General features: G+C 53.6%; 7 protein-coding genes across 7 annotated transcripts; 4 read left to right on the top strand and 3 right to left on the bottom strand.

The window, feature by feature from the left end:
* Window positions 1-37: 37 nt before the first annotated feature.
* Window positions 38-1,802, top strand: BDZ99DRAFT_10495 (uncharacterized protein). The gene has a single exon (XM_033712352.1). It carries the CDS (start codon window positions 411-413, stop codon window positions 1,641-1,643), a length of 1,233 nt encoding a protein of 410 aa, XP_033584139.1. The 5' UTR covers window positions 38-410; the 3' UTR covers window positions 1,644-1,802.
* Window positions 1,803-4,997: 3,195 nt separating this feature from the next.
* On the top strand, window positions 4,998-6,079 carry BDZ99DRAFT_10465 (uncharacterized protein). The gene has a single exon (XM_033712347.1). The coding sequence runs from the start codon at window positions 5,075-5,077 to the stop codon at window positions 5,891-5,893; it is 819 nt and encodes a 272-aa protein (XP_033584138.1). The 5' UTR covers window positions 4,998-5,074; the 3' UTR covers window positions 5,894-6,079.
* Window positions 6,080-8,039: 1,960 nt separating this feature from the next.
* On the bottom strand, window positions 8,040-9,075 carry BDZ99DRAFT_10449 (uncharacterized protein). Its single transcript, XM_033712345.1, has one exon. The coding sequence runs from the start codon at window positions 8,802-8,804 to the stop codon at window positions 8,256-8,258; it is 549 nt and encodes a 182-aa protein (XP_033584137.1). The 5' UTR covers window positions 8,805-9,075; the 3' UTR covers window positions 8,040-8,255.
* Window positions 9,076-9,206: 131 nt separating this feature from the next.
* Window positions 9,207-9,891, bottom strand: BDZ99DRAFT_470216 (uncharacterized protein; the record flags this gene model as incomplete). Its single annotated transcript, XM_033721617.1, has 2 exons — window positions 9,207-9,788; window positions 9,859-9,891. The coding sequence occupies 2 exons, from the start codon at window positions 9,889-9,891 to the stop codon at window positions 9,207-9,209; spliced, it is 615 nt and encodes a 204-aa protein (XP_033584136.1).
* Window positions 9,892-10,422: 531 nt separating this feature from the next.
* On the top strand, window positions 10,423-13,568 carry BDZ99DRAFT_10423 (uncharacterized protein). The gene has a single exon (XM_033712343.1). The coding sequence runs from the start codon at window positions 10,622-10,624 to the stop codon at window positions 13,442-13,444; it is 2,823 nt and encodes a 940-aa protein (XP_033584135.1). The 5' UTR covers window positions 10,423-10,621; the 3' UTR covers window positions 13,445-13,568.
* Window positions 13,569-14,480: 912 nt separating this feature from the next.
* On the top strand, window positions 14,481-16,519 carry BDZ99DRAFT_504994 (uncharacterized protein; the record flags this gene model as incomplete). Its single annotated transcript, XM_033724076.1, has 3 exons — window positions 14,481-14,557; window positions 14,734-15,243; window positions 15,347-16,519. The coding sequence occupies exons 1-3, from the start codon at window positions 14,501-14,503 to the stop codon at window positions 16,517-16,519; spliced, it is 1,740 nt and encodes a 579-aa protein (XP_033584134.1). The 5' UTR covers window positions 14,481-14,500.
* Window positions 16,520-17,018: 499 nt separating this feature from the next.
* On the bottom strand, window positions 17,019-17,755 carry BDZ99DRAFT_456934 (uncharacterized protein). Its single transcript, XM_033718570.1, has one exon. It carries the CDS (start codon window positions 17,462-17,464, stop codon window positions 17,234-17,236), a length of 231 nt encoding a protein of 76 aa, XP_033584133.1. The 5' UTR covers window positions 17,465-17,755; the 3' UTR covers window positions 17,019-17,233.
* Between the last annotated feature and the right edge of the window lie 2,116 nt (window positions 17,756-19,871).

Here is a 19,871-nt window from a genome sequence, read left to right as displayed (position 1 = left end):
TGAAACAGGCGTACGGTATTAGGACATAACCACATGGAACTCAGGTGTCACCGTGTGAAGTCCCTCGATACGTTCTCCCTGGCCTGAGTCAGGGATAATTAACTCATTTAGACGACCTGAAAGTTTCCGAATCCACCTCAAACAACGTTATCTACCATTTTTTGGGTTCAGACCATATTCAGAGTCCGCTTCAACACATACCTTCGGGCTTCATCGGGTAAGAGCGGTGTAAACGGTGGCAGGCGCACGGCACCTCATGTATATACACCTTCTTCTTGACCTCTCTCCTTCTACCCTACATGATCATCAACCACATCAAACACAGCACGAACAGCGTCTACTTCTCTCCTATTATTTGACAAGCTTAGCTTCAAAACAATGGAGGATACTCGCGATGATGGAAACTCTGTATGTCCATTCGCATCGCATCCTGCTTACTTTCTAGACACCTACTGACGGAGGCCAAGTCGTACCGAACTCTTCGGTCTAGAAGAATCCCCGTTGCCTCGCCCACAAGTCTATCTCCCGAAGAGAAAACACCTCCACGACCGCACGTACATAAACGTCGTCGCCTTGACGCCTATGACGGCAGCTTGACATCTGATTTTGATGCGCGGACGACTTCCACGAATTTCATGTCTCTTCCGCGCGAGCTCCGCGACGAGATCTATACGTGGGCCCTCATACCCAGTATGAAACGCGGGGCGGAACATGAAGATGTTGTTGAGGACGGCAACGGGACGATCAGTTTCCATCAACATCTAAACGGAGGGAAATACGAGCACTTCAAGATAACGGAGGCCGTCAACGAATTCCGGGACCGACAAGGCATGGGCCTGTTCGGCACAAATAAGCAGCTGAAAGAGGAGGTCGAGGAGGTCTTCTTCAAGAGAAACAGCTTTTTGATCCCCTTCTCAAGATCTGCGAAAGATCTGCCTAGGAACACCTCTCTACTCGACTTTCATAGGATGTTTTCTTCCGCTGCATTCACCTTGATACGGCGTCTCGAGATGTCTTTATCAAATTATGACGTTCTCTTTGATTCTAGCGCGTCTAACCGTAGGCGACACTGGCAAGCCCAAATCCTTGACAATCACCGTTATCACGACTGGGCGCCAGCGATGGAAGCGGAGCTTCGGTGCCTTGAAGAAGCAGATCCCCAGTACAAGATAAACTACGATCGTATCTGCAGTACAACAACAAAAGAAGTCTCGGACAAAGACCTCCAGCTCTTCGCCACATGGGTCCAAAAGCTCAAATTCGTCTTCAAGATGCCTTCGCTGCAGGAACTCAAGCTCGACATATTCGAATGCCGTTGGACCAGGCACTGGGATTGGGACGTTGAGCAGAAGCCAGCAATTTCAGCAAGAGATGCGGCCCTCGAAGCATTGCTCGCCAGCATGCGCGATCGGAAAAAGAGCGAACTGCAAAGCGTCTTGGTGGTCACCGTCGAAGGGGCCAACCATTGGGGTCTGGATAGTAGTGTCCTCAACACTGCACCAGGTTGGGTTTCAGTTGCGAATGCAGTAGTATGGACAACATGTAAGGGAAAGGTCGATCGGGGGAGCACTGCAGACTGCGATATCAACTACTCGGCCGATGAGCGCTGGGGTTCGTCGAAGAATAAGACCAAAGAGGGTTGATGTCCATTCATAGTAAAATGACTTGGGGGCCGAAGAGGTTGAGAGCACATGGCGGTTCGGTGGATAGGCTGACTAGTTCTTGAGAAGAACGGCGTATTGATTTATGTGGTGATTGTTCAACGCACACTTTCTTCCCATCTTTGAAGTGCTTTGACATGTCACCAAATATCGGAGGCCCCCGACCCTGATCACTTTCTGAAATTGTTGGACTGCCTTAGGAGGCCGTACCCAGTCATACAATGAATACTTATATGGAATGGTACCTGCAAGTACTGGGAAGGGCCTTGATGCGGCTAGAAATTCTGCACAGATTGATGACTAGGGTTTATATGTCGGCGCATGCTTGCGTTCTGGAGACGTAGAAGAAACTTTATAAATGTCCTGTTTAGATGAGCCGTTCGTTGAGGTGGAAAGTACTGAAACTAATATAGAGAAGACGAGTACGAGGTAGATGCTACTTACTAGGGCAACACGAAGACGCTCCTTCTCATCACTTTGATGCATGGTGAATGCTTTGTTAAGGAGTGAGAACCTTCGTGCCTACCCATGACATCATATCTTGAAATTAGTTTCTCATACGACACCCCGCGATTCGACAATGCACCCCACTTGATCTACCCACTACCATAACTGTAATCATGACTATGGCCGACCCCACACTAGCGCAACGGCGCTGCTAGACGCAGTGGACAGAGCAACATGTGGAAGGCTTGCTGTAGGTCAACCTATTTCCGTCCTGTAAGATTGTAGGGCTCATTCATATAGAAGATGCCCCGCCGTCGCCCCACCACGGCAGAGGACCTGGATCAACCGCGCAAGAAGAATAAAACGACGTCGCACGACGTAGAACCCTGTCAGGAACTCGACGATATAATCAATCAGGCGCGCAATCTCACGCAGAACTTCCTCGATCCCTCTACTATCTACGATTATCAAACCACTGGCGAGCAGCTCAGAGAGCTTCTTAAAAAAGCTGTTAAGCTGACCTCCAGCTTTTCTGGAATTCAACTTCCGCAGCGCGAGCCCACAACGTTTCTTTCCCTTCCCCGGGAGCTGCGCGACGAGATCTACATCTTGGCATTGATTCCCACGAAGATCGAAGAGCGAGTAGCCACGTGTGAACATCCCACACTACTGGGCATCCCCTTGGCATTGGTTCCGGACGATAGCAAGAGCGGCGATGAAAAAGATTACTGGTTCACCGTATCGAACCTATCTCGTATCTGCGCCCGAAACATCACTTCATTCGATACACCAAGAAGCAGTATGAGCAGAGGATGAATCAGATGAGTCTTCTGCGCACCACCAAGCAGATCAAAGCCGAAGCGGAGGAGGTCTTCTACAAGTACACCAAATTCGTCCTGCCGCGTCGCTGTAGCAAGGGGTATCCCCAAAAGCTATCGCTAGAGGACTTCCATCGCATCGTCTCGCCAACCGCGTTTGCAACGATACGAAAGCTTGAGCTGACACTCTCATACCTCGACGAGCCTATGCTGCAGGGCGATGCGGTATCCGAATTCGGCTCTGACTCCGAATCCGACTCAGGCTCCGATCCAAATGCCTCGATCGAGCCGGTCTGTTGGGAACTAGACGAAATGGAAGACGAATTGGAATACATACAAGAGAAGGATCCCAAGTATCTGAAAAAATATGGGCGGAGTTGTTCTACCAAGGATGGCGCTATCGTGAACAGGAATCTCTGGCTCTTCACCATCTGGGTGAACAAACTCGACCATGTGTTCAAGATGCCGGCTTGCGCGAACTGACCATCGACACGTCTCACGTTGGGTGGGCCGATCACCGTAACAACAGGATCTTCGGTAAACTGAACGACTGCCCTGAGACAAATGCAGAGTTCGCAGTTATAGAAGCCGTGGCCACTCGGATGCGGGATAGGAAAAAGAGCAAGCTCCGCAATGTTAATGTCACACTAAAGACTACACTATGGCGATCTAACAATTTCGTCAGATATCCCGAGTTGTGGAAAGGTGTTTATGCCGCGAAGCATGAGCTTAGAATCCTTACGAACATTCGTGGGGAATTCTGTCTGACTTCCTGCAGTCAAGCCTGTCTACCGCGACTCGACTTTGACTCTGGGTTATATGAGCACCATGTGAGAGTCTTGACTTACCAGGCGAGCACCGCGGACTGCAATGCTAGATACAATCCCGATGAGCAGTGGGGCTGTAAGAAAATTATACAAACCGGGAGTATGTTCTGGGTCAACGAACCTCGTATCTCTGATACCCCTAGGGAATGTATCTGCGTCCCCGAGTAGGAAGGGCTCTTACTTTCGAGGGCTCCCATAAGCTGCTTTCGGAGCTTGTAGACATGTTGCTGTATCTTAGGGTATATTTTCGTGCCCGAGCGGGGACCATAGCGCCCCGACAATTAGATTACACGACTTCGTCATATGTCTGTGTTCATTCGCCTGCCACTGCGTGAAGTTGTTCGATGCGGTCAACTTATAAAGGTCATTGTCACCATCAGTAACCTCCCCGTGCTACCTCAGACGATGGCAGTTAGGTATACCGGTATCATGATAATCGTTGTCCGTGTAGACTAAATAGAGATACCCCTAATTTTGAAATGCTTGCTCTGTACGCGATGGACCAAATCCAAAGACCGTTGGAGCTTCGTCTTTGGTCTGGAGGCCCGTGCTAAAACCTCACCTCTGCAGTGAAGTCCTTCGCGCCAGCTTCAACTCCATTCACCAACCTTCTTCCTCGGCCCACCACAATCATGGCCGAACCTGGCACCGGCGCAACGGCGCTGCCAGGCGAGATGGAGATGTGATCTTTGGAAGATCTGCTGTAGGTGAACTCCCTTTCCCGCTACACTCTCGAATAACTCCGAATATACAGCTCGATGATAGCTCCGCGTACCAGAATGACTCCGATCAAACCACCAACGCCGGATCATCGTCCAGCATGGCGGATCTCGAGCATCTTGTCGAGACCCTGACTCAGGCGCGCACCCTAGCCCTTCGATATCTCCAGCCAGATGCCAACACCGATCTCAAAGTCGTCGCTTTGGATCTCAAGCAGCTTCTGAGAGACGTGGCCGACTCGACACCCAAAACCTATGCAGCCCTCAGCTCGGGACGCCAGCCAGCAGGATTTCTCAGTCTTCCGCGCGAACTCCGGGATGAGGTCTACGTTCTCGTGTTAGTGCCCGAAGAGAGTAATAGGATTATAATTTGGGACGATATTGCCAACGTCCGCGCTTGGAAGCCAGCTTCTGATAGGTGGCCGTGGGGCATTAAAGAAGACGCGGACCGGTGGAGTTTTCTACGAGCCAACAAGCAAATCAAATCCGAAGCGGAAGAAGTGTTCTACAAGTACAACACCTTCAAGCCATCTAGTTGGACCGGTGGAAAGGGACAGTCGCTCTATGACCTCCATCGAGTCATCAAGTCTACTGATTTCGCAATGATCCGGAAATTGATCTTGCCGCTCTCGCGATATGATGGCCCCACGACATTAGATAGCGATGCACGATTAGGAATAGGGTCCAAATCCGTTCAAGTGGAGGACGTTGAGCTGGACTATCTTCGCGACAGAGATGCCGACCTTCTGACGAAATACGCACGAGTCTGCTTCACCTCGGACGGCATTGTTATGGAGAGGGCGCTGTGGTTGTTCGCTACTTGGGTGAACAAGCTTAAGTTCATTCTCACGATGCCTGCCCTCTCTCAGCTGACTATCGACTTTGCTGGATTGGACTGGCCTGCGCATAGCTACGGAATTCTTGAACATACTTCCGACAGATGTCCTGAAACCAAACCAGAACTCAAGGTACTGGAAGTTGTAGTCGCATGCATGCGGGATCGGAAGAAAAAAAACCTTGGCAATGTTTTGGTCATCGTGAAGGGTGTAGGAGCGGGAGGCAAGGACTTGCCCGGGCCCCCATCACTGTGGAAACAGGCTACTGGCGACCATTGCTGGTCAGACTGCTTAGAAGAGATCCAGGAGTGCACGGTAGATTGCATTTCCGAGTGCAAACCATGGCATCACTCAGGGCAATGGACGCACTCCAAATGTGAAGCCTACCAAGCAAACACTGGGGATTCTGATCTGGAGTACTCACCTGAGGCGAGCTGGAGCTGCTCGGGTCTTATAAAGGAAACTATCGACTCATGGGATTGCCATTATCACATTTGGAGGAAGAAAGACAGAAAGAAATTGTGGTGGTTCGATCTGCCGCGACGCTGCGTAAGTACTCGTAAGCCGTCCAAAGTCAGAAACTGAAACCTAACCTAACCGAAGGACTGCAACCGCGACGGAAATAGGAATTTTTGGTGATAGACGTCAGAGCACCCGACCTGACCCTTGGGGCATTCCTAGGAGATGCCGGAGCATCGACAGCGGCGGTTAGATTGAGCGAATGGAATGAAAAGCTGGTCCAGAACGACACTGAGAGATGTTGCTAGCTTCATGGCTTTAGAGCGTGATTCATGCTGGACTTACATCAAAAGTTTGACGCGTAGCAGCAATGCTACACCTGATCCCCAGAAGGACTCACGGAGTTCAAGCAGATAGACTAAAAAACAAGTCCCACTACCCTTAAAACCTCCTTCATCAAAAGCGATACCCCAAGGGTAAAGGCTACACTATTTCGACATAGGTCTATGTTCGCTTGCTTGCCACTTACTCGAAGTTTTTCGATGTATTGTGTTTCTTCCAGAGGTAATTTTCTTGAAAAGTCAGTAAACTTAGCATGCTACTTCAGATAATGGCTATTAGGCGTACGTAGATCGTGATGAGCCATTGCAGTACTTGTTACCTCTCAAATGCCTGCTCTGAACATGATGCAAAACAATTGAAAGACCTGGGATATTATGGAAGTGACCCTACGGTACCTGGACAGTACCCTAGGCACAGGCACTCTGACGCGTCTTCAAGATTATACGTAGGACATAACATTCTAAACCGCGTGATCAAGACAGCTCTCAGCGATTATGATCGCCTAGCCTTGCATTTGCTTAAGGGACCTCAGCATATTGATAAATGCTTAGATGATACGTGAAATTGATAGCAGAAATCTACGCCCAAACATATGATGTCCGAGCAATGCCCGTTCGCCTTTTTGATATATATGAGATGAGATAGATCGAGTTGAATCGAATTGAGTTTTTAGGAACATAACGTGAAAGAGAACATCACTCAAACTCACCCATGCATCAAAACCCTACCTCATAAACCTACATGCTATATCCCATGCACACCACCAACATCTCCTCCCAGATCGCCAATATCTCACAACCCGAATCCAGCCCTCCCCTGCCAAGCCGCAAGGCACTTGCACCAGGATCCCCCTCGACATCCTCCCGAATCGCCCTACAGCCCGCCCGGGGCTCCCTATTCCCACGGTCCTCCATCAGGCCAACTCACCCATCGGCCGACATCATACCACAGCACGTACTTCGTAAATATAGCCCAGGCCCACCTATATATGTACAATACATACCAAACTGACTCTCCAGATCGCCAGCACTATTGAAAACCCGCGCCAACCCTGTCTCGTCATCAACAACAACAAACACAGCCACCCACGTGTCTCTCTCGGCTTCCATCCGAAAAGACAGCCATGTTGCGAGGCTGTCAGTCGAGCAAATACGGGTTATGGATGGTGAGATGATGCGTGACCCCAAACCCGGGGCCTGGTCGTCAGTATAGGGGAGCTGAGTTAAGCAGCGGCGGCGGCCCAAAGCAGCCGAGTACGCAGGTACAGGGGTGCCTGATCTGATAGGCGACCCCGGGCCGCGCGTGTGTGGCAGGCTCAGCTTCGCCACTGCAGCGTACGTACGTACCTTTTGGAGTGGAGATACATATGAACGTAGTGCTTATTGGGGTTTCTTGCGACGGAGGGTTGGCGGGCGTGTTTATTCGTTGAAAATGGTGAGATGTGTGTGAGGTGAGAATTCGTCTTTTGCATATGGAAGTACAGGCAACCCCCACGCCGCGGTTTCAGCTTGCTGCAAGGAAGCCACGCTCAGGAAGCCAACGGGAACGCCGCTGCGGGATCGCGGGTTCAGATCCGGGGGGTGTGTGTTTCAGTTCGAGGGCGATGCGGGTGTGTGAGGGCTTTCTGGTGGTGGGGGAAAGATGTGAGGGAAGTGGAGGCAGTGGAAAGACGGGTCTGACATGCAGAATGCTATGGCTTGGCGCCACTACTTAGTTGAGGGCCTTGCTTTCTGTCGTATTTGTTGCATTGAGAAATACTACTCGTACGAACGAATGCTGGTTTTTTGCGCACTGGACAAATTAGGTAGATACGGGAGGTGGCCCTCCGTACTATTGGAGGCGCACAGTAATGCCTCCATCGACGGCGATCCAGCAGCAGACAGCTCTTGCGGGAGATCTCCAAGCCCTGTCTCAAGCCTCGTTTGGACATGGAGGCACGAATGGTCCCTGGATGTGGGCAGCCACCCGTCCAAATTGACAATTAACGGGATCAAGCCACAGGTTCGCACAACGCGAGCCCGGGAATCCAGTCCTGGGACGGCCCAAGGCTTGCTGATCTCGCATTGCGAAAGAGCTCAGGGGCGGCGAATCGAGCAGTGCGAGATGCTGTTGACCACTGCCGGCTTCCTGTCAGCTCCGTAGGGCGTTATAGGTGTGGCTGGGTAGGCCAATTAGAGGCCTGAAGTGAGGAGTTCTCGCCAGAGGAGGGATCCGGAGAAGCCGCCAGGCTGATCCAGCGGCTTGCGTGGTACGTAGAGAAGGCCAAGAAGGCCATAAAGGCGCCCAGCAGACAGGTAGAGGGTTTGTAGATCTCGATGTGGCAGGTCTGTAAGGGCACTTGGAGGCGTGGGCTAGCATTCTGCAAGTCTCTGCCAACCGACCTGCCAAAAGGAAGCATGCGGTGCCTGAACACGGCCTGGCGCGCCCTCCCCACAGCCGGACAGATCGGACAGCTCGTCGCGGCTATCTCGGACACTTGCGGAGACTCTCCCTGTACGACGCAGCGTGCCTCTGCGGCGTGTTGCACAGTCGAGGCCGCCGTGGCAAGGCGAGAGATGATGGCTTTGGCGGTTTGAGGATGGAGACTCAGGCTAGGTTTGTGGCACCCCTGAATGCCAATCAGGAGGGCTGCGCCGAGGAGCAGGGCTCGAGCAGCCTGCCAGCACGCCTCAATGGACCCACCGTCACGAGGCATGCCAGATCGCTATGACCTGCATGCTCTAGCCCTTGACAGCTGCGGGGAGCACTGGGTGCGTCTGAAGTGGGCTGGAGCAAAAAGAAAGAGCACGAGAGGCAATGGCGCCGTCGGGGTCACGGCAGCGGAGCTACAGTAGGAGCCGTGGCTGGAGGCGTCGCACGGGGAACACGGTGCAGTGACGTGCGGGTGGAGAGCGGGTGGAGAGTGAGATGGCGGTCCCAATCTGAGGCGAATTGAGGCCCATACGGGATGAATCGCTCGACCCACGACACCCACCAGGACAGCATCATCACAACGAACAGCGGTGTGGCGGCACGTGAAGGACCGACGCAAGCAGGACAGACGGTGGTGAGCAGTAAACAAACGCAGTGGAGATAGGGCAGTCCCGGGCGTCGCTGGCTATTTTAAGGCGCAGGGTTTGGCGCAGGGCGCTGGGCGCTGGGGAGAGGTGAAACGGCGCGCACTGCTCAGCTCAGGGCCGCGGGCGTCGCTGCTCAACACGGCTGTGCGGCGGGCCTCTTGCTCTGCCCAGATCTTCCGTCGCCCAGGCCTTGGCGGTGCTGGTTCCCCCTGCATGACGCGCCGCTGGCTGCACCGAGCGCTGAGGACTGCCGCACTTCGCGCCCAATGATAGAGCCGTGACGAGGGCCTAATCTGCCTGCGGAAATCAGCGTCGTAGATTCCTGTGCCTGGTGCAGCCGTCTCCTCCACGGCGAGATTGCTCAATGCTGTGCTGTGGAGCCCGGCGTCCTCTGCTCGTCCTGCACGTCGCCCGCCCGCTTCGGGATGAACTCCTGGCCCCGTGCACTCGGTGAGGCTGCCGCGTCGCCTCTTCGGGCTTCCTGGGTCTGCGCTGCCCCCGTTCCAGCCTCGATGCGCCCGTGCCGAGTGCGCCGGCCGGTTTGCAGCCGTATGACGACGCGCGCTGATTCGCCGACGCCCTGGAGGCGCCCTGCAGCCGGTCACGCTGGGCCGATTCCGCTATCGTTCAAAGCGTGTGCCGTGTCGTCTCAATCGTGGAGAGCAGCCCTGAGAGCGCTCTGCCGCGCACGACTCCTCGGCACGCGTGAGCTGCAGTTGCCATGTTGCCGGCGAAATGCGTGCCGTCTCATGCTCAGCGTGCGCAGGGCGACGAAATGAAGATGGTGCAGCGGGCCGTTGAGATTGAGCGTCGAAATTTGTCGCAGCGCGGGCCTTCTCCTCTTTTGATCCATGCCGCAGGCTAGCTCCTTCCGCCGCCTGGCCGCCTGGCGAGATAAACGAAGCCTAGGGTCCTCCAGCCAATACGCCGAAGGCCCAACTCTCCAACACCATCGCTTCTCTCTCACCACATCGTCGTCCTCCTCTCCCCCTCACCCTCTGCACCCTCCAGGCCAGCATTGCACCCGCGTGCATCTGCGCCGTTCCGCTCCTTAAGCACCGTCATTCCTTAGTCCCCCATCCTACGAGCCTGTCGTCCCAGGCCGTCGCCGTCTCCCTATTGTGAGAGCCTCTGCCGCATCCTCGCGCAACCGCCCGCCCGCCGCAGACTGCTGACTGCTGACTGCTCGCTGTCTAGCTAATACCACTGTGCTCTGTATACTTGAAGCGCTGCTTCGTGGCGTCTAGGCCCGTCTTCGCACATGTGCCACGACTGCACGCCAGCCACCTTTCCCCTTCTCACGGTACCTGGATCGTGACCTCCAACTTCACCGCTCGCATTTCTCCATCTGCGCACAACGAATCGCTGCTACGGGCTTGGCAGCACACTCCTAATCTCATAGCACTCCGTCTGCAGGACGGCGCGGCTGCCGTCGACTGCTCTGTCGGCCACAATGGCTCAGATTGCCCTGCCACGACAGCACGTTACTCAGCCCTCTGAATCTGACCGCATGGGCTCACCGCTCTACAAGCGGCGAGGCGCCTCTGCTTCGGGTCCCATCGAGCTCATCGCCAATCCGGACTTTGTCTTTCCGCAACCATCGCCCGCAGACACGACCGACTCGACCACTTCGTCCAGACGGCCAATGTCGCTCCAGGCTATGCCTACCGGACGGCGAGGGTCGGCTGGAGGGCTACGCCAGAAGTCTGTCAGTGCCCTGCCGTTGCCAGACTTCAGCTTCAATCCATCTGCAGCAGACCAGTCCGTAGCGACGGCGCCCATCACACCTCCCATCTCACCTATTGCCACAACACCCACGACTCCCTCTAGGAATATAGGACATCGACGACGGGGGAGCGAGTTCATTGGCGGTGACGCAAGGTCTGGGGGTGTGAGCATTCTCAGTTCCAGCCCAACCAAGGCTGAAGCTGTTCTGCCTCCACCAGCTGCACTCCGCCCTGGCCCTCCGGCAGGCCGCCGTGGTCACGCCCACCGTCGTTCAGGTGCTATATCGTCTCATGACCTGTCGTCCATTCTCCAGCCGACCGATGCCAACGCCACGACACGAGCTGGAAGCGCTCCTGTGACGCCAATGGAGAATGAAATGAAACCGTTCCTCAGTCACTCGGTGAACAAGTCTCTATCTCAGCCATCCTTGCATTCTTCAGCCGTGGAGGACGATGTTCTGTTTCAGGAAGGTTCTGATGGTCCCGATTCATCCCCACGACGGCCACCATCGAGGGCACGAGTAGGATTCTCTGACCGTGTTGAGTACATTCGTCCCCTATCGACGATTTCCTCAGAGACAGAGAGTTCGCTATCAACTCTTCGTGGCCATTCAGTCTCTAATAGCCTTTCATCCGTTGTCAGCAATGGAGCAGCCAGCCCACCTACTGCCCGTATGGCCCGCCCTTCTCTGAACACCACATTCGAGGACGACGCACGACCAAGCACAGCAGGTGCCGTGCTTGACAACAAGCATAGGAACAGCGCCTTCGGTGGAGACCTGTTCAGCCGTAAGCGCCCAATGTCTGCAGTTGTGCCGACCTCTCCGGGGTCTTCTGGCAGTCATATGACCACACCACGGATTCCAGCCAAGCGACGAAGCTTCTTCCGCTTAGATCATGGACGTCGTAGTGACTCCTCCCTGCATCTGGAAACCGCGAATCCTGCGAGTGCTTCCGATGCGTCTCTTTCTGCAGATACGCTGGAATCTCCTCCAGCTTCCCCGGACCGAGTTGTAGACCACGACGAAGAAGTGGAGTCTTCCGAAAAACCCAAAGGCTCCTCCCGGAAGACTCAACGAAAACCGCGAAAGGTGAAGTCTTGGGCTAATGCTATCATCTCTCGAAAAACCCGCCATGGACATAAGTTCAAGAACAGGGTTCCTACACCCCCTCCAGAACCTTCTGCGACTGTAGAAGACGAATATGAGGACCTGGACTTCGGTGCCAATTTTGACGTCGATAATACTGTCACTATCGTCTCTCCCCCACCTGAGTCAGTTGAGAGACCTAGGCTGGAGACCGATATCGCCTCATGGAAACCCAGAGAGTTCAAACGACAGAACTCGGACGCCTTGAGCCCGGTGATCGACCTAGATGCTGCTCTGGGACCTTTTAATACACCTATAGGTCCCAACGGACGCGGCAACAGTCGTGGGTTCTCGGGTGCCAGGCGGACGATGCACAGTGCGGGAGGCATTCTGCAAAATCATCGTCGAACTGAGAGTGCTCCTGAACTTGTTCCATTTGAATTCAGAGCTACCGCCATCGCTACAACTTCACCAATGGCAGATGTTTTTGAAGAAGAGGAGGAAGAAGACGCCGAGATGACCGAAGTGCCAACGCCATCTATTGATATCGTCACCGAGGAAGTCGAGGATGAATTGGAGGAGCCTAGCATCGGCATTCAAGTTGTTGACACAGATGACGTTAGCAGTGGCTCCGCCATCAACTGGAATTTCGACGACGGACTCCGTATCAAGCATGAAAACAAGGCTTGCCCCCAAGCATCTGTAGAAGATGTTGCTCCCACTGATGTTTCCTACTCTCGAGAGGAGACTCCTGTCCCATTCGAGCGTCAGGACTCTTCTCTTGCGATGGGAGCGGATCCTGTTGAGGTTGTCGAGGATTATGAAGAGCCCCGAACCTCATCTTTGACTCGCTCTTCCGACTCCACTATCACTCCTACAATGTCTGAAGATGAAGCCAAACGGAATCGACAACTACATCTACCATTGCCTCTCACCACGCACCAGAATCTCATGACCCCAGACACTTTCACGAACTCCTCCTACTCGTCACCCGACTTTAGGTCGAGCCAGACCTCATTCGACACGCAACGTCTTGGTACTGCCTCGTCTTCTATCACCGACTATCGAATGATGAATCCAGCACACTTTGGCGAGCCTGGGCCAGAACTTCGGGTTTCGGTCGATGACGTTCCTTCCTTGACAAGCAGCAGGTCGACAATGACCAGCGCTCTTCATAACACATTCCCACTTATGAGCCCTCGGAACCCTAGCGAACGTACGGGTTCCATGAGCTCGATCCCAAGCGATGTCTCTGAGCGACGTAGGAAGCGCTCTAGCATTGCCAGTCTATCCAGACTCATCCAGGGCTCTTCGTTCGGCGAGAGAAGCAAGCTATCAATTGAGCATAGGCCGCAATCCGCACACATGGAGACGACAACCAAGGACCCTAAAGTCAAAAAGCACAAGCGATTGAGCAAGATGATGCAGTTCTGGAAGCCCAGGGAATCCTCTCAAAACTGAAGCGAACCCTCAACATCCTGGGAAACCTCTCTATACAATTACCCATACCTCACTCCTCCTCTCACTCACTTTAATAACCGGACGGCGAGGTCGGACCAACTACCGGCCTATGTTGATGGCACGACATGATGGATATTTCCTTTTAACAACAACCTTTCTCGCGCTAGCGAGGCTATGAACCTTTGTAATGGCGCATGGCTTTCCCAATCACTCGTTTCGACTCTCTTTGCAACACGGCGTACATGCATCAGTGTACGAACACATAATCTCCGACTCGGGGACAGATTTCCTTCCCTTTTGTTTCTGCATCTACCCATCCGCCTCTGCGACTTTCATTAGCTCGCGAGCGGACCACCGATCTGGCGGACGTCTTGGTTTTGAAGGATCTACTCTTAAAACCAGCGAAGAAAATTCTGGTCGTTGGGCCTACTACCAAAACAGGGCGAAAATGTTGGTCTTTTTTTTTTGACAGACGAGGGATGCTATGTGGTGGTAGAAAGCTTTTCTCTTCTCTTCTCTCTCTTTTCTTCATTTTGAAGGCTGGAGGGTGCTTATACCTATATCTCCCTCTCTCTCTTTACGGCTTTTGGTTCTGGCATATCGATGTCGAGGGTAGGCGAGATATCGCCTATACGGCTTCGATAGGGATTGGGATGGATGGATGGAATCAGGCAGTTTGCCTATGGACTCGGGATGGATGGGCTTGCGGGATTATGGATGGATACGGCAAATGCACAACTGTCCTTTTGACTCTATGATGTGTTTACAGTGTCTTATTGAGTGATGTTGCTTAGCCGTGTGATGTTGGCTCGTTCTTCGGACACGAATAGCGCGTAAATTCTTCCTATGATGTCTCTGGAGCATAGCCCACTGAACTGTGGGATTACGCGACAAGCTACTCATGTCCTTTAGAGACGACGGAATGTAAATCAGCCGTTGTGAAACCTAATTCACGTGCCAGGAGGCACGTGACCTTGGCATTAAGCTCCACCTCACCTGGGCGAGGTCGAGTCTCGTACCGAATTCCTCGAACTCAGAACCCCACCACTACACACCATGACTGACGCCGAAGACAAAGAGAAGGCCGAGAAGATCGCCGCGGCCAAGAAACGCGTACGTACAGCTTCAGTCCTTCAACTCAATGGTGTTTGCGTGAAACCTCCCCACCTCCATCGTCTGTCCTCTTGTATAGCTCCAAAACAGCTCTGGGCCCTCCCAACCCCTCCATCCGCAACTCTGGGAATAATACTAAGCTCTTGAGATAATGCTGATCTCGGTTTCCTATGTAGTACGAGCAAATAAAGAAGCAGAAAGCCAAGAAGGGCGGCGCGAAGAAGAAGGACGACAAGCCTGAGACCGACGACACCGCTACCTCTGCTTCCACTGAGAAACCTGACGATGCCGCCGACGGTGTTGAAGCCGCTGGGACCACGGAAGATACCGAGGATGGGGCAGATACCACCAAGTCCGCCCACGCGTCGAAGCCCTCCATTACCCTCGAGTCGCGACTCAGGTCTAATTCCTTTCGCCGCAATACCTTGACGTCGCCGATACTACCACCGCTGAGTCCTGTGGATGGAGCAGGCGCGGCGGGAGATGTGTTTCGGAAGCAGGCCTTGCGAATTGAGGAGCTGGAGAAGGAGAACAAGCGTTTGCAGTCTGAGGCTGGAGATGCAGAGAGGCGTTGGAAGAAAACGGAAGAAGAACTGGAAGAGTTGCGGGAGGCGAGTGGGGAGGTTGCTGAGCTGAAGAATAAGGCGGATCGGGTAGGCGTGATGGGTGACGAAATGGAGAAGCTGGTATGTCACAGCAGAGCTCAGAGGGCTACCCAGTCTACACAAGCCTTAGTTGCATCTGGATCTGGAGATATAAACAACTTGCTAATCTGACATCCACCCACAGAAAACCGAACTCGCATCTCTCCAACGCCAAAACGCCCACCTCCAAACGCAAACCACCAAGCACGCCCGCCGCATTTCAACGTCCTCCCCGTCATACACCGACACAACCGACCTAGCAGCTCAACTCGCCTCCAAGGCCGCCACCATCGAATCCCTCGAGCTCGAAATCTCAAACCTGCACGCGCAAGCCACCGCCGCACAATCCACAACCTCGGCCCACCTAACCCAAATCTCGGGCCTCTCCACCGCCCTCGCCAAAGCCGAAAGCGCCGCCGCGTCCTCCGCGCAAGAGCTCGCCGACCTGAAGCAGAACCTCGAGCGCGCCTCGGAGCGCGCCGTGGCTGAGGGCTCCTCGCGCAGCAGCGCCGAGACGCGCATCGCGCAGCTCGACGCCTCGCTGGCGACGGCGACGCGCCACGCGGCCGCGGCCGCGGAGCGCGCCGAGCTGCTCGAGCGCAAAGTCGAAACGCTGACGACGCTGCACCGCGAGTCGGACGTGCGCTCGCAGGCCCGCACGCGCGAGCACCAGCGCGCCGAGCGCGAGCTGGCCGAGTGCCGCACGCGGCTTACGGGGCTGGGCAACGAGAACGCGCGGCTGCGCGAGGCGGCGCAGCGGCGGCGCAAGGCGGAGGTCAGCGGCGTGGACGACGACGACGGGGGCGTGCTGGAGCTCGTGGACGAGGAGCGCGAGCGCATGGCGGCGATGGTGCGGGAGCTGGAGGAGGAGGTGTTTGAGCTGAGGCGCGGCGTGTGGCGCGAGCGCAGGAGGGAGATGCAGCCCGCGCTGGATCCGGACGCGGCGGGGTTCCAGGACGTGGATCTGTCGGGGGACCAGTCGCCGCAGCAGCAGCAGCAGCGGGCGAGGGGGAGGGGCGTCGGGAGTAGCTTCCAGGACGTGATTAGTAGCGGGATTAGTGCGTTTACGGGACAGGCTCCGAGGCGTGAGTCGTCGGCGGCTAAGGGCGTGCAGCCGCGGAAGCAGAGTCTGGGGTTGTTGAGTGAGGATGATGACATGGAGTTTGATGAGGAGGCGTTCCGGAAGGCGCAGGAGGAGGAGGGTAGGAGGAGGATTGAGAGGGTTAGGGAGGTGAAGAGGGGGTTGAAGGCGTTTGAGGGGTGGAGAGTGGATGTTGTGGATGTGAGGGCGGGGGCTGGAGGGGTCTTTGAGGTGTAGGTCGGATATGGGGAACATTATGGGGGAGTATAAGGGGTTGGCGCTTCTTCAATACTGGTTGCTAGGCATGACTAGATACAATTTGCGCTTTTGCTCTGAAAAGGAAAGTCTTGGCGATCAAGAGTGTGGAGTACAGAATGTATTGAAGAAATTTTTTTAAAAGTGTCAAGATTCTGGAATCCACTGGGGCCGAGCATGAGGTCTGATCTCGGGGCTATTGGCAAAGGGAATGTGATTTGGTGTGGTAATCAGGACGGTATGGTCGCTGGGGCGAGAATCAGGCGTGATGTTCATGGTGGCTGGAGCTTGGGATGGCGTGTTGAGGTGCTTCGATCGGGGTGAAGATGTGGGAAATTCGCAAGCTTCTGACCTACAAGCTGGTGGCTGAGGGTTTTGTGCTTAATAGGGAGGGCTTTATTGCTAGTCAACGCGTGCAGGTATGCCACGAATGTCACGGAATTAGGTTAGTCATCGCGTGCAATCATTCGCCATCCTCTTATTGGTTGCTGTAAGAAAAGTTGGGAGTTACATTCGAAAGACTGTGAATCTACATATGCGGCATAACCTCCAGCAGTTGGAAACTGGTAGATCTATCTCTAAGAAACCAAGGAAATAATTTTTGTCGGAGAGCTGAATCTGGAATACTGAGTAGTGCTGGAGACCATGACTATCCCCATCCCATGTCACCGGAGAGCCTCTTGCCCCTATCTTCGCTCAGGCCACAAACTCCCGGCGCTTGCGAGTGTCCTTCGGAGGGCGTGGCGGGTCGTCGTTGTACAAAGACGGCGACTTTCCTTTCTTCTTCTTCTTCTTCTTCTTCTTCTTCTTCTTCTTCTTCTTCTTCTTCTTCTTCTTCTTCTCATCGTGCCCCTTCGGCTCCGCGTCGTCGCCATGCTTGATGTCGGCATCTTTATCGTGCTCGCACTTCCAGCGCAGAGAGTACATACCAAGGCCATCATCATCATCAGGCTCGGTGTGGCACTCGCCCTTACCGCCCAGCCTCGACTGCTTCGGGTCGGTCGTATATGTCACATTGTCGATACCTTCAGCTCCTCTCTTGGATGGTTTGCATTTCCAGCCCACGTAGGTGGTGACTAGACAGGTGGGAAGGAGAGTTAGTCACGCGGGGGAGGGGGATTGATACTGGGGGCTGGGGAGAGCTTACCGCTGCACTTGGAGCCGTGGTATAGTTCTGGAATTGTGAAGCTGCGATACCCGGCTTTGAAAAGTCAGCAGCGGTACGAAGAGACTGTATGTGACCATAAGTCTGGGCACACCCACGTGCCCAGACACTTGGCCAAACAATGGAATAGCTTACGTCGGTAATTGATGCACTCCTCGCCATTGTAGAAGCGCTCCAGGTGCTTTCCTTCCCAGTTACAATCAGTGTCCTCGAAGAGTACCAATTTGGTACCAGAGACGGTGGTGGCGGCGGCAAGGAGGGCCACGGCGGCAGTCGTGAAGGAGACCATTATGCTTGAGAGGGAGGCGTTGAGGATGTTACGAGTAGTCGGAGTAGAGTTGCAAGTAGTTGGGGTTGAGTTGCGAGTAGTTGGAGTGGTGTTGCGAGTAGTTGGGTTGGCAGCGCGAGGGGGTTTTTCTTATAGCTCTGTAATAATCAGAGCGCGTGGTGCCCGCTGGACGCTATGATTATTTCATCCTTCTACCAAGGTTCCATCTATTACAGGCGGCGTATTGGGGGGGTTTTATCATGCAACCAACCATGGCACCAACCACGTAGGAACCTTGGTACACTGATTTTCGAAGGGAGCGTGATTGAGAATTAAGATATTGAGATTGTCAATCAGATACACCTTTAGAGATCTTAGGAAGACAACTTGAGTCTATTTGAGCAACCATCCTCTACCAAGAATCAATAATCACGAAAATATGATAGACACCATGGACGATATTGCTAGAGATAACTGTGCTGACAAGGAGGGTAGCGATAGCAGAGGCAAAGGGGAATGTAATCCGGCAGTAACCATGATGGAATCAATACTTTCCTGTTGATGAAGCCTGCGCGCTGTGTCCACTGGACGAGGTCTATGGAACAACGAACGTACAATTGTGGATTTTGATGCCGAACTATGGAATTTGCGAGGTTTATTCCACGGTTATTAGTTTCTTATGAAACGTGGCCCTAGATTTTTTTGGGAATGCGCGCCATGAAATCTAAACGAATCACGCTCCCTAGATATAATGATTGGTTTAATAATACCCAAACCCCGGAACAAGGTAACTAATTCTACCAGGAGTTCAACTTGAATCTTCGCAAAGCGCCTTGGCGACCAATCTCAATAAGTTCAGGTCTCTAAGCGACTATTCATGCACGTGAAGAAGAAGTTATGATCTCGGTGATATAGTAACACCAAGAAATTACATTGCATTGCATCGCTGCTTGCGTGGACGGCTACGGTACGAGGTAACATGGCGCACAATATCAACTATCGCGGGCCGTCCCATCCATTTCGAAATGGTAATCTCAACGGGTCCTGGAGTCTGAGCTTGTACTGTACATGAGCCGCGAGACTGCATTTGTTGAGGAAAATTTTCGCGGTGGTGAGACATATGAACTTGACGCAAATAGGAAAGTGTATGCAGGCTGTGGTGGCAAACGCTATACCTCGGAGCACCTGAGACTACAAATGTCATTGAGTTCGTAAGCTAAACTCTAATTAAGGGGGAATACTCGGGCGAATGATGAACTGGGGCGTCCACATCGTGGGTGAGCGATGGCATGAGGTTCTCATTGCTGCCAAGACGCTAGAGTAAATAGCGTAATCCTGCCGAGCCTCGGATTACTGTATTTCGACTGCATGTCTTGTGTACAGCCACAATCTTTGCTAGATATCGTGGGACTGCAATTCCGTGGACGTGTAACTGAGGGCACTACCAGTACATCTTCAGAGAGACTGAACAAGGGACTGAGAGCCTTGGAGCCGGGCTTGAACTGGGATAGAGCTTATGCCTAGCAGCCACGAGTGGGCAAGAGCCGAGGTGACTTACTTTAGCTGACATGCGAAAGTCATACCTCCGCGGTTGCAAAAGTCTGTTGTTTTTCGGCGATCACCGAGGCACGGCCACCACAATCAAATGAGCACAACACCATCAAATTACAAGCTATCTTTGTATCTATTGCTGTAGGCCGGTTCTGCGTGTTTTGATCTGTGTGCCAGGCCTTTCCAATATTCAATTGCCATGCGGTGTTGTACCTTTTTCTCAAAGGTTTCTGAGTGCTGCCAAACAACAATCATTTCCTTCTCCCTTTGGGCCTGCACAGCAGCACCAGCGCTCGTGGTGTTAAACCGAGCCCTGGCCAATTCCTTCTTCTGATCCTTGTGAAGATGCT

Source organism: Mytilinidion resinicola (genome assembly GCF_010093595.1).
Source record: "Mytilinidion resinicola strain CBS 304.34 unplaced genomic scaffold BDZ99scaffold_1, whole genome shotgun sequence".
Classification (NCBI taxonomy): Eukaryota; Fungi; Ascomycota; class Dothideomycetes; order Mytilinidiales; family Mytilinidiaceae; genus Mytilinidion; species Mytilinidion resinicola.
This window is presented reverse-complemented; position numbering and strand designations above follow the sequence as displayed.

Bases quoted from the DNA above. Each gene is read 5' to 3' on its own strand.
- BDZ99DRAFT_10495 (XM_033712352.1), top strand. From the start codon at position 411: ATGTCCATTCGCATCGCATCCTGCTTACTTTCTAGACACCTACTGACG.
- BDZ99DRAFT_10465 (XM_033712347.1), top strand. From the start codon at position 5,075: ATGATCCGGAAATTGATCTTGCCGCTCTCGCGATATGATGGCCCCACG.
- BDZ99DRAFT_10449 (XM_033712345.1), bottom strand. From the start codon at position 8,804: ATGCCTCGTGACGGTGGGTCCATTGAGGCGTGCTGGCAGGCTGCTCGA.
- BDZ99DRAFT_10423 (XM_033712343.1), top strand. From the start codon at position 10,622: ATGGCTCAGATTGCCCTGCCACGACAGCACGTTACTCAGCCCTCTGAA.
- BDZ99DRAFT_456934 (XM_033718570.1), bottom strand. From the start codon at position 17,464: ATGTACTCTCTGCGCTGGAAGTGCGAGCACGATAAAGATGCCGACATC.